Raw genomic sequence first — 13375 nt, forward strand, 5'->3', positions numbered from 1 at the left:
CTCTTTATAACTTCATTATCATTTTCATAGATAAATTGATCCATCTTTCCCATTACACTAAGTGTCCTTTCCATACTAAGACAACCAAAAGCCCAATGTTGTGTAGAAATGTGTGTATTTGTGATTAAAAGTAATATTCATGGCAATAAACTAAATTAAATATATTCTTACCAAAAATATACTTCCCTGTACAATTGCCGTCACAACTCGTTCTATATATGCACTGCGCCTTTAAACTGAACCCCGACTCCCATGATGCATCACTTGAAGCAAAATACTTCAAATGGGTACAAGTTCAATTTCACATGATGAAAAATTTATCAAAATACATATTTTTTCTCTGTTACTTGGACAGCCTTGTCAGGAAATGTATTATACTCTTCAATTTTACTTAAAAACAAAGGCCGGCCTTCATTTTGTCCAGCACAGTAATATTTGTTCTGTCTCATCTTACATTACACAGGCTGAATAATTAAAGTCTGCTTGGTGCACACAGTGATTATAACTTCCAGCCTGCGGTAGAGGATTAATCTAATAGACAAAGTTCACAGATTTTACTGCACCGTCACAAAATTTCTCCGTATATTTCGCCAGAGCATCCCACTGAGCAGCCGTATTCAGATGCTAATGATCTTAAATGCCTTCATCCATTTGCAATTGACTTGAAATCTGTTTCCATTGTGTGTATAATTTGTTTTAAACTTGTCTAAATGCATTAGCAACAAAACCGGTTAAATGTAATCGGCGAAAGAGAAAAGAGAGACAGAAGTGTGACGGGCCGTTAACCACAGTTCTATTCAAAACTGAGTGAATTTACTAAGTGTTCCCTCCCATTTAATTTTTTTTTTTCTCTATTTTTGTCAGACAAAAGAAAAACAAGTAGTAAATTTGATCCCGGCTCATAATTAGCTTAGCATGAGCTGCGGAAAAACACAATCGTGTCGAAAGGATGAAAAGAAAAGTGGGTAATGAGAAGAGCAGCGCTTCCAGACCACAGTGAATCCGGAGTGGAGCAGAAACTGAGCTGAGAGACGGATCTAATGGGTTTCTATCACATCCAGTGGACACAAGAGTTTATAATGAAATCACTGGGGTCAACAACACACAAGAAAGCTTTATTATCCTTCCACCATGTCAGGCCTCTAGGATTAATCAGGCGCTACTACAGCTGGACCCTAAAGTAATAGACAAAGCCAATTTCATTTGTGCCGAGAGGCTGCAAGAAGCCATTTCTTTCGCATTAAAGATCTACAAGCTATAAGCGTAAGCCACTGACATACTGTTTAAAGGGCTGTATGTGTAATTGTGTTTAAATGATTCTCTTTTTTGCTGTTTTACTTCCCTCTGCTCATCTCTCTCTGGCGTAATCATAGGATGAATAATTAATAGAGAAAAAGAGGTTTTGGCTGTTCAGAGATGAGACCAGAAAGCAAACATGCCTCCCGGTGCACTCTGTTGTGACCCCATTTTCTACATTTATACGTATGCCGACACGTGCACATGCAACTCGCACTCTGTGACCTTTCAGAGAGAACAAAGCCGTCAGAACAAGAGAAAAATGATCAGTGATTGTGGATGTTGAAAGTGATTAATGTCTGCACTGATCAAGTTAGAATCGCCATTATTTATTCAGAATAGCGGCCACTGGTTTGCTCGGATTAAGATTGTACATGTATTTTAGAAACATGCTGAAGGTGGATTACTCGTCTTTTTTTCTGCATGTTAGTTTTAGACTCACATTGCCAATGTCCCGTTTGAGTGTGAACATTTGCAAATCAAATTAGCTTCAAAGAAATACATTTTAAAACAAATAAACGTCTGACAATTGCACTCTATGCACAGCTTTATTCACTAGCATGTCAAGACGACAAATCACAAACAGCTGAACTTCATGTACAGTCAAAAAGTTGAAAGATTTTCTGTGTGTGTGTGTGTGTGTGTATGTGTGTGTGTGTGTGTCCTCACCGGACTGCTGTCCTCGCTGGGCGTGCTCGGCTCCTGGTGGCGCGTCTCCGTCGCCTCAGAGTCCTGCTCTGATACTGCAACCAATCGATGTGGTGATTATTAATCACCACCTCATCTCATAATGGCAACATTGAAAATAATAAAAAAAAAAAAGATAAACACGTACAAATACACGTACACACAACAACCACTGAAACTATATGTCAACTTACAGGCTTTGCGAGTTTTCCGGGCCAGAGCTGCAGCCAACTCACTTTGCACCTGTTGTGAAATGTTCACGTCAAGATGTAATACGACACGGAAAAACGTATTCGGAATGATTGTTTTAGGGTTGAGCCTGAATGGGTTTCCCACTTTTAGCAACCGCTGTATCAACTCTCACATTTCTTGTACAAACTGACCGTAGAAGTGAGCCTCTCCAGAGCTTTCATCTGAAGGATCTCGCTGCAGATGTCCCTGTTGCCCTCAGAGTCTTCCTCCGACCTGAAAGTGACACACATTGCTTGTGTTTGCAACTGTGGAGGTTCAAATACATAGTACAAGTCTTGAGTGGCACAAAGGTGAAAAGTCTGCTGCAGAAATGCAGCTCTCGCGACGCTGCCCCCTGGTACAGCAGGGACAGAACTGCAGCCAGTGACAGCATGAATCTCATTGCTCTCATCTTAACATGATACTGTGATCTGGTGCAAAGGACACAAAGTCATGATGTTGTTTTGTGATGACGACAATGCAGTTTCTCAGACAATCCAGAAAGAAATGTTTTTCTCACCTGATTACTACAAAAATGAAAAACTTAAGCATAAAAGTCTGAAATAATGAAAAATATATTTATGAATCCAAAAACACTTAACATAAATCAATTTTAATGTAACATATGTAACAATTTTCTGTATTTTTTCAGAATAAATATTTTTGCACATTATCAGGTGTGTGTTAGGAACATAAGGGATATTTTCTCTATAGAGGCAGTGTCACTGCTCATTTAAAAACATTATTTTCTGCCAAAGTATACCTAATGAGGAATTGATTTTTAGTTTGAATATCTTATATTCTCTCTCTCTCTCTTCTCTCTCTCTCTCTCTCTCTCTCTCTCTCTCTCTCTCTCTCTCAGCAACTCCCCTTCTGCCTTTCATGCAATTTCATGTAAAATAGCTCAGAGACACACCCTTCTATTGATGATCCTGAAGCTGTGTGCGTGTGCGTGTGCGTGTGTGTGTGTGTGTGTGTGTGTGTGTGTGTGTGTGTGTGTGTGTGTGTGTGTGTGTGTGTGTATTGTATAAACAGGTGCCTGTTTGGGGGATAGACTCAGCACTGGCACAAGGATGTACAGTTTGTCTTCGACGGCGACACACTGCACCTGAGGGCCCCTCATCTAATAAATGCTCCTACAAAACTACTGCCTGGCATCATGGTCTCCCACACATCACCTCACACACTCCCGTGAAATACACCATCCACACGCAGCCTCTCCCCCGAGCAGGCACGCACACACGCATAGATCAATTTAAATACAATTTGGATTTTATCAACAGATCCCAGTGGCACTTGCAGGAGTTGTAGATGATAGAGGATGAGGATGGGAAGAAGATGAAGCTATAACCAACTCTGTGCATGAATGTGTGTGTGTGTGTGTGTGTGTGTGTGTGTGTGTGTGTGTGTGTGTGTGTGTGTGTGTGTGTGTGTGTGTGTGTGTGTGTGTGTGTGTGTGTGTGTGTGTGTGTGTGTGTGTGTGTGTGTGTGTGTGTGTCTACAGAGAGTAATCTGATAAAGCAGTGATAGATGCGGAGGCGGGGGAGATGGTGATAAGACATTGCCCTCAGCCTGATACTTTAGTTATCAGCTCAGGCACAGACAGAGAGAGAGACAGAGGCAGGTCGACCATCGGACACCGAGAAAGAGACTAAACACATGTACAGTATACGTATATATCTTCACAGTTTGACAAAAGCATTGATTCCCACTTTCCGTTTAGTCTGCGCTCCGATTCCCCAACGTTTGACAAGCAGAACAGGGGAAACTTTATCAATTGGTCACAGTGTTTTTCAAAATAAATTTTCAACAAATCATTTCCCGTAATTGCTCACAAACGCAAAAGTCAATTTGGTGATGATGAAAATAATCTGTTCTGAGCTGTCATGCTAAATTTATTCACGTCGGGGTCATTAACTTTTTGAAACCAGCATTCAGATGGTAATTTGGTGACTCAGCCCCAGTCTGAATATACCACGTCTGGCATCGTGGCACAGTAGGAGGTTTGTCACCAGCCATTAAGCAGCACATCGCTGTGCTGATCGAGGATTAACATGCCTGGTGCGTGCGCCTCCTTCACATTAGGAACATGTCGAGAGTGCATGCTACAGAGAGAATCCATGTTTAATGGCAGTTTCACATTTTGCCAGGACAGGTGATACAGATGTGATGTGACGGTTCCGTTTCTCGCAGAAAATCAAACGTGTGCAATGCGACGCAGACAGTGTGATTCACGCAGGAGGACGACGCCTTATTCTGTGTCACAACTCCCAGCCGCCTCATTGTCTCGTGTCAAGCTAAACTATCGTCTCGGTGTTGCTCCAACTTCTCCTTTAACGTACAGTGGGTCAGAGTATGTTTATAATCAGAGTACCTTTGCAAATACGAGCGAGGTTTTGTCCTCGTGAACAGAGGTGTCGTATTTTAGCTTCTGGCTACTTCTGCACAATGCAGAGTGGACTGTATTTCAGATACAGGGAAAACTGACAACTTAATAGGTATTGACTGACCCCACCTCAACACTAAACAATGAAGTACGTGTATAATGCGCTGTACACAATACAGGGGGAACAAAGAGAGGGAAACTGGAGTATGTAGATTTGTGCAATGGCCATTTTTTTTGTGGTTCTTTAATAAGGGACGAGGTATTAACTCTGCCAGAATGTTTGTCAGTTTGAAGGTCACACCAATTTCCACTGTCAAAATGCAATTTTTGCACAGTTTGTGTTGAAAAGTCTTAAGATGACACGATAATCGTATTGCATTGTGTCTGTGTATATTCAAGTTGAATGCAATATAAACAAGGACAGAGGCTTTTGGAAATGTGGAGCAGGTCTCCCCTCGGGGGGGGGGGGGGTTCCCAGAGAGCTTCAACAGCAACATGAAAAGTCTTGGGGGTCAATAGGATACCTCTTCCCAGCAGAATTTTTAGAAAAGACAAACACGTGGCACATTTAAAGCATTTAACTTGAACAAAAAGTTAGTGACTTTTTCTATTACATAAGGAATTTAATAACCGGAAAATGCATGAGGTAGTCCAGCATTCAACCAGATTTTGTGGGGTGCAACATCGTTCAAGCTCTGTATTGTGGGGGCTGATATTAGTAAATAGAGCTTCGTGAGCTCGATGTCCATCAGATTATTGCAGATTAGTATTCTTCTGCATGTTGCAGGTAAAATAAAAGACAACATCGGTTCTCTGTGAGTGCTGTTTGTTTATCTGCCTGCGGTCGACACAGGACTCAGAGCTGCTTCTCGGTTCAGCGTTTGCATCTAAACATTAGCTCCTCTGTGATCACTTCCCACTCCAACTAAACTGCAGGAACTAAACTGTAAATGAGTAAATGTAATGATTGTCACGGCGGCTGGCAAGAGTATCTGCCTCACAGTTAAACTTTAATGTTGCCTCCTTATACAGTTCCTCTGAAGAGCACTGTGTGTTCAAGCTCTCTCACCGTAATGTGAGGCAAAGTGTGAAAAACAGAGCGGGATTTTCTCTCCAGTGAGGCTTCTTTAAATGGAACGGCACAGAATTCAAAGGAAGACGGAGAAAGATGGAACATTGGGGTGGGGGTGGGGGGGGGGTGTTCCTTGTGTTGCATCAATATTTAACTCTCTCACAGTGCTTTGATGCATGAAGGTGAAGTTCGAAACCTGCTTGAAACCGTGAGATTTGTGTTGTTTTTGCCAGGTTCTGCAGTGAAAATTAACGGTGAGCTTCCCTGATCACAATGTGCTTTCTGGGAGGGAACACTGTTGCACACACACACACACACACACACACACACACACACACACACACACACAGCTCCTCTGAGGCGTGTGAGCGGCGCTGGCATGAACAGAATAATAATGGCTGAGGATGAAAGTGATAAACATCTTCAACACATGATGCAGCAGAGCTCGCACACTGATTTAGTAGCATGCTATTATTTTTTTAGTTGGCTTCACAAGAGCGTGACTGTAACAGTCGGGCAATGCAGACATATTACATATAAGGTTGCCAGAGTGAGTTTAATGCTCGCCTCATTACATAAAACAACAGTTAGCGACGGGAAACTGTAATAATTCATGCTGTTCATAATAATTCATGAGGAACACGAGCAGCTACACCTGGAAGTTTGAGCGTAAGAACACATCGTTTAAAGTTATCTGCATTGAATTGATATTTGATTATCGGAAACTACAATTACTTTTTCAATAGAGAACCAAATTCCACTTGAGGAACACACATTTGTGGGATGGGCAGCTGAGTTTGGTGGATGAACCAATTGAAACAATCCCACAAATCTTCTATGCCAAACACGTAAATCTGTTGTGGACTACTGTCTGAGTGGATCCAATATGACATTCTGCAACCAGTGGCGTTTATCAGAGACCACCTCCAGAGCGCGAGAGAGAAGGAAAGGAGCAGCCCGCCAGCAGTCCTCACTTCAACCCCACCGAACACCTGGGGGATCAGCTTGAGCGAGCTGTTGGCTAACGCAGCCGTGTTGGCCGACATGCACCAAATGCTGGTTGAAGAACAGGAAGCCATCCCCGGGCAGTGTGCGAGCCGGCTGGTGACCGCCATGAGGACGAGCTGCCGGGCCGTCGTGGCTGTGTGTCGCTCGTCCACACACTACTGAGGGGCCGGTTTGTTAAATTACCAATTCGTAAATCATCCAAAACCACACCGAATGAGAGTCGGCAGCAGAAAGAAAAGCAACTTAAAAGTGGCAGAGGAGATTTGGGAGAAAGAAAAAAAAACTGTTCTTGTCAGCTCTGCTTCCTGTCCCACAAACGCATGCTCCTGAGGAATGTGGCACCATTTAAAAGGGTGATAAACAAGCTTCATTGCAAAGGAGCACTGTTTATTAAACTAATTTCCCGAGTTTTTGTGCAATTTCTCTCCAACCAATTACAAAACTGTCATTGCATTGGCCAAGCAATGGAAATATGAGGAAAAATGTATCCAAATAAGTCTGCTCGAGCTCAGCATTAACTATTTGCTGCTCTCCGAATTACAAGTAAACTATTGAATATCTTTCATCATGTCAAACTAAACTCTGTAACCATGGCCACCGCCACTTAATGTTATTATCCAACTGTAAATTAATTTTTTCCCTAAGAGAACCAATATTAACTGGTGGAATTATGTATTAAGCAGTGCATGGAGTCTCTTTGAAGCGGCTAATAGAATAACAGTATGAGTTCTCCCACACAGCTACAACTGTTCTCCTTCCCACGGAGACACCAAGATGGAAGAAGGAGGGTGTGAGATGGAAAGACGGCAAGAGAATGAGAGAGGACACCTGCAGATAAACTGTGAAATGCTTTAAAACAAGGAAAGAGAGCAGATAAGATGAGTCGGATGATTGTTGAATCTCATCGGTCTTTTTCCCTGATTAATGTGATTAAGTGACGCAGTAACATTTCTTTCGTAAAAGGCAATGTAGCATTTTCCATGTACATTGAATCCAAATCCATGATTTTACAGTAGATCACCCGTATTAATGAATTAAAGTGAAAGCAGCAGGACGAAATGGGAAAATCAGCTGGAAGATGGAAAGGCTCAGAAATTAAATTGGTTAAAATAAAATGGGATTGTTTGTTAAAAACACCTCTCCGTATTTATCATAAAGGAGGAAAAATAGCAAACTGATCACAATTTACTTTGGAAGAAGGAGGAGAAGGGACTTCTGGCTTGTTTTTAGCACCCAGTGTAAAAGCCAGCACTAACAGTATACTTCTTATAAAGTCCTGTGGAATGGCAGCAGAGGGTCTATTAATGCTGGAAGGTACACAGAAGTTTTAGTAGTAAACCTGCTTCCTCCGAGGGAGAACTTGCATATAACAACCAAACATCCAACGTTCACACAGCAGCATGAATGTCTGCAGTCCACATGTTTCACCACAAGAAGAGATAATCCCTGCTGCTTTCAAATATATGCCGTCACTGTTGAGCAACAATGGGTCTGCATTGAATTTGTTTTATGTTTATTCATTTCGTTCTATATTTTGAAGTCTACAGTCCATTTTCTTCTAATATTTTTAGATTAATCATCTGATGTTTTAACATTCCTTTGTGAGTGAAACATGGGTTTGTGATAATTGCAATCAATGCAATTGGGTTTTTCTTTACATTTGGCCTAAACCTTTTGGCTCCTCTGCACTGTCCTGACCCAGAGGCTGGTGCTCTGCTGGAGAGCAACTTCACATGCACATATAGCCAGTCGCTCTAATGTACATATTGCGGCTGATGAAGAAGACTAAGGTACGTACAGTACGTTACAGGAGATTTACATTAGTAAGTATGACATTCAATTTCCCTCGCTGTCTCCTTCTCTCCCTGGTGTTTAAAGTTGACACACAGAAGAATTTAGAATGTGTTGACATGTGATCTTGTTTCTTCACTCTCCATATATATATATATAAATATATGCCTCATTTTTCATTACCACCCATACACCAAGTATAAATCTCTCACAATCTCTCGTTTTGAATGACAGATTGAGTTCAGAAGCAGCCTCACACACACACACACAGGAGCAGCAAAGCAGGGAACTCTGGCTGACGCTGCCGTGTGTGTGTGTGTGTGTGTGTGTGTGTGTGTGTGTGTGTGTGTGTGTGTGTGTGTGTGTGTGTGTGTGTGTGTGTGTGTGTGTGTGTGTGTGTGTGTGTGTGTGTGTGCGCAATCACATCATGCGTCAGTTTTTGTGTATGACTGCATTTCTCCTCTGGATGTGAAGGTGAGCGTGTCTACAAATGAACGTCTCTCTCACATGAGCAGGCTGAGCGTTTGGAAACGCTGAGTCAAGATGAGCTTCCTCGCTGGGTTTTGGGCAGAATGTGAGAGTTTGTTTGCGGGGACAGAAATGTACTGATTCCTCCAGTTTGAGCACAGTCACTTGTCAAATCACAAAGCACATCATCAGACAGACAAATGACCTCAATCACGAATCCAAATTGGAGGCCTGTCACTTCAGCGTTGACATTCTACCAGAGGGATGAGCTTCCACTTCAGGTCAGTGGAGATTATCGAGAGCTTCTGAGTTACATTCACTCTCAACTTTGTTTAGCCTACTTTTCATAACTTATCACTGCGAGAGAAAATCTCACTAAAATAATTGTCATTGGGCCACTTTTCATTCCAAGCAACTGCACTGTGGCGTTCTTTTCTTAATACAAAATAAAGAATTATACATGCATTGTTCAAATACAAGAGCTGGAGGTTGTGAGCGTTGTATGAAGTGGATCACATTAGGGTGCATCGGAAAAACTGTTGAATAAAATGAAAAAGTGAAATTCTCCCATGACTTACAGTATATTAATGAAACATATATATTTTAGATGCAGTACAGATAACACAAAAGATTTGAAGACTTCAAAGTTTTATTTATTCTTTATAATTTTAGGTTTTTTGAATTCAGAGTTTTGGCCGCTGAGCTCTCCCTACTGAGAATCATGTGAGCTGCATGTCTGATTTTGCACGTTTCACCCCATATGAGGAGTTAGGGGTTATGAAAATCCAATACATAACTATATATACTCTTTATTTCCTATTTTAAAAAATATATAAATCCGGAGTCATGATGATCTCAATCACATTTCTAAAAATGCTTAAAACCTTTTAGTGTAGGTTATGAGACTAGAAATAACCAGTTGATGTAATTTGAAATGGTGATTTCAGTATAAATCAACAGGAATACAAGAAGGTATCCACTTCTCGGCACAATGTGTAGGAGTGATTGACATTTACACTACTGTAGTAGTACAGAAATGCTTCATAACACTATTACCAAGAAAGACCAATCAGAGGCAGAAGTGTTAAAGATAGTAGTTTTGACAAAGACTTTGGACACTTACGGGCTGTTGGCACCTCCTCCAGAGCGAAACTGGACATAAGGGGCGAGTTGGAGGAGGAGCTTAACTGCCTCTGGCCACTCCCCCTCATTGGAGCGAAAGTCACAGGAAGCAGAGTCACACTCCTCAAAGCTGAACTGGTAGTAAGAGTTGGAGTCTGAAAAAACAACCCGCTGGTCCACTGGAAAAGTAAACAGACACATAAGCACGTGTTACAAAGTAATACATGTATTATTGACCTATGAGTAAACACAAGTGGCTTTAATAACACATCTTCATTCACATCTGCATCAACATATGAACATTTAAAAGCTGCAACGAAATAGCCGAAAGTTACACTGGTAAATAATCTGACTTTATTTCAGTAGCACTGTCAAATTGACAATAAACGCATGGTAATGACGATATGCTGGCTCATTCCTGAAAAGGTGATCTGGTTAACACCGGATGGAATCAACAGCAAAGCCGAAAAAAAATATCTGTTGCAAAATACTGACAACAGCAGCCGTCAAGTGCATTGTGATTATCTGGCCTAAAACGTACAATACCGTGGATTGAATAGATCCAGAAAATCCTTCAGATGGAACAAATAATATACACCTCCAGGCTGCACAAAGAACAGGGGAGCCCTGCCACCTGCTTATTACCACTGCCTCTAACAGAGTTCACCCACTCCAATAGCCTCATTTACCCTCACCCCTCTCTCACTCTCTTCTCTTTCCTGAATCGAGTTCTCAACCTCTAATCAGGAATTACATTTTTCAATCGTTTTCCCATTTTTGATTATCCAGTAGCATTCTCCAGCTGAATTATTATTAAAAAGCACAGCTGCAAAGGTAAAACTGACGTCAAATACTATGAATATTTGTATCGTGGTGTGAAAAAAAACTTGCAGTATTACAGTGATCGCGACCACCAAAGAAAAAGCCATCGCACTGTGTTTAGTTAATGGGTTAAACATGTTTTTTAGTGCAAATGAGAGCTCGTTGAGGCCAGTGAGGATTCCACCGTGGTCCACATTTCATGTGATTCCACAAACAGGATTCAGAAGAATAATTAAGAATTCCTCTCACACAAAGAAACGCAATCTTTTTTAGCTCCAGAGAAAGAGAGGAAAATTGCCACTCACACAGAAACCTGGATAAAGGCTTCATATTATGGATTAACCAGGACGATGAACTGTGCCTGAGCTCGGCTGTTTATCCTTTAACACATTTAGACCTGAAGCAACATGAGCACAATCCTCCGTCTTAAAGCGGAATTCAACGAGGACGTGTTTTATACGCGGATATCTCTTCAAAGACCCCGTGACGAATGGAAAGCATCGTGCGAACTGCAGAAGTACATAATGAAATAACATCGCATCCAACTCTAATTAGAGAAGCACAGGGACGTTTCAATAAAGGATCATGAGGGATAAATTACTCAGCACTCAGATTGTTCACTGTGCACTTAATTGTTGGTAAGACATGGTTTTAGATGAATTATGGAGGATGTTTGGGGCAGAATAATTACTGTAATTACTGTGGGAAGGGCTTGAATAAACACCGTACAGAGTCCTGTCATTGTTATATTATCTTGTGTAAAAGAAACGGCAACATTAAAATCTTACTCGACGGTATCTTCTCTAAATCAGGTTAATGTGCTTAGCAGGCGAATGATGCCAGGAACCATCCTATCTGCTCCGTTGTTCCACCTCCAGAGCCGCTTTTATCTCTCGAGGAGGCCGCGTTGTTGCCGACGTCGCTGGAAGGCGGCTATAAATTTTCGAGCACAGTCCAAACAAACTCGGGGCATGTTGGTGTTTGTGTGTGTGTGTGTGTGTGTGTGCTTTTACCGGACAGCAGGACTCCCAGCTCCAGCAGCACCTGCCAGACGCGCACGGCAGTCGTCCGACAGCGCACGTACACACACTGCTCGCACAGCCACTGCACCAGCTCCACTCCCACATAGCTGCGCCTGTTTAAATACATGTGCACAATCTTGAGCACACGAGGATGTATTAAAATACATGATGCAAACGAACACACTTCCTCCCTGGGCACAATCCTTTAGCTTTTTTTTTTTTTATTATTTAATCAATATCCATTGATTATTCATTAGTTCTCTGTAAGCTTTTTACTCCCAAACACTGAATGCTTTCCGTCGGCTTGTCCCGAGGGTAAACTCCTCGTGCATGTGTTTGCTGTGCATTTGTGTGGGCGGATGTACAAGGACGGTTAAGAGTGTCTATTTATATTTGTGTCCAGATGTTCAGATGGCTTTTGCATTGCATGTGAATGTACCGCGTGTGCAGTTGTACTGCCTCGCAGCACATGTATTCCCAGACCAACTTGTGCTCTCCTACGTAACATCCACATCCCACTCCATTCATCTCGCTGCATAAACAGCTTCCAGTGGCCAATCAGTGACTGGTGAGTCAGTGTGTGTGTGTGTGTGTGTGTGCATCACCGGAATCATCGATTCAGTCCTGCACACAGAAACACACAAATCGGTGCGGACAAGTGTACCGTATGATTCTGGCCAGGTGGATCTTGTCTTTAGCTGGGTACGGTCCATGAGAGAGGAAGGCGTTCCTCACAGCCCGAGCAGCGCAGGGGAAACTTTGGGAGCAAGACTGAGGCAAAAAACAACAACACAGAAATGCGGATGTGAGACTTCAGAGAGCGAATGTGGCCACATGCAGCTGTCATTGACCAGCTCGCAAGGACAACTCCATTCCTTCCCTCCCCGAGGAGTGAAACATTGACTGTGTCTCCACGCTCTGGAATAATCCCGCTGTTGACTCGGCCGTAAATAAGACCGAATTTCAATTAAGCTGTTTACGTGGGCTGCTAGTTCTATTCAATTTTTAATTATTCTTTACGGGAATTAGAACAAAAACAATTTGCACAGACACAAGCGAAAATCATATCATGTAAACACACGTTACTAAGTATGGTTTTACAGTTTTTGGTTGGACGATCTCATTCAGTGAGCGTTTGTATATAAGGACTAGTTTTCAGCAGCTGCATTGTGACATGAAAATTCTCATTTGATTACGAGTACTTGTCTTGTGAATCATCCCTAATTTGCGATTTACGAACAAACTAGTAAAGCTGATGTGGGGGACGAGGTTCTTTCCCCAGAATGTATTTTTTTATTTTAGTTGCAGACAAGAAATCAACAAAATTGATGCAAAACCATAGGCATTGTAACTTTGATAACTGAACGCTTATGCAACCCACCTACATGTCCTCCACTTGAAAACCAAAACGTGTCACTGGCCTGTGATATCCTCACTATTTGTAGTGTTGAGCTAATGAGGGTCCAGCAT

The 13375-nt window shown here is 41.9% G+C and overlaps 1 protein-coding gene across 1 annotated transcript in view; it reads right to left on the minus strand.

Annotated features, from left to right (window-relative positions):
- rapgef5a (Rap guanine nucleotide exchange factor (GEF) 5a) overlaps positions 1-13375 on the minus strand; it is a 50992-nt gene that overhangs the window by 25585 nt on the left and 12032 nt on the right. The window contains 6 exon segments of the mRNA XM_080516239.1: positions 1966-2039; positions 2178-2226; positions 2367-2448; positions 10063-10240; positions 11897-12018; positions 12570-12676. Of these exon segments, the coding sequence (XP_080372365.1) occupies positions 1966-2039; positions 2178-2226; positions 2367-2448; positions 10063-10240; positions 11897-12018; positions 12570-12676 (612 nt within the window).

The sequence above is a fragment of the Blennius ocellaris genome (genome assembly GCF_963422515.1).
Source record: "Blennius ocellaris genome assembly, chromosome: 20".
NCBI classification, from domain to species: Eukaryota; Metazoa; Chordata; class Actinopteri; order Blenniiformes; family Blenniidae; genus Blennius; species Blennius ocellaris.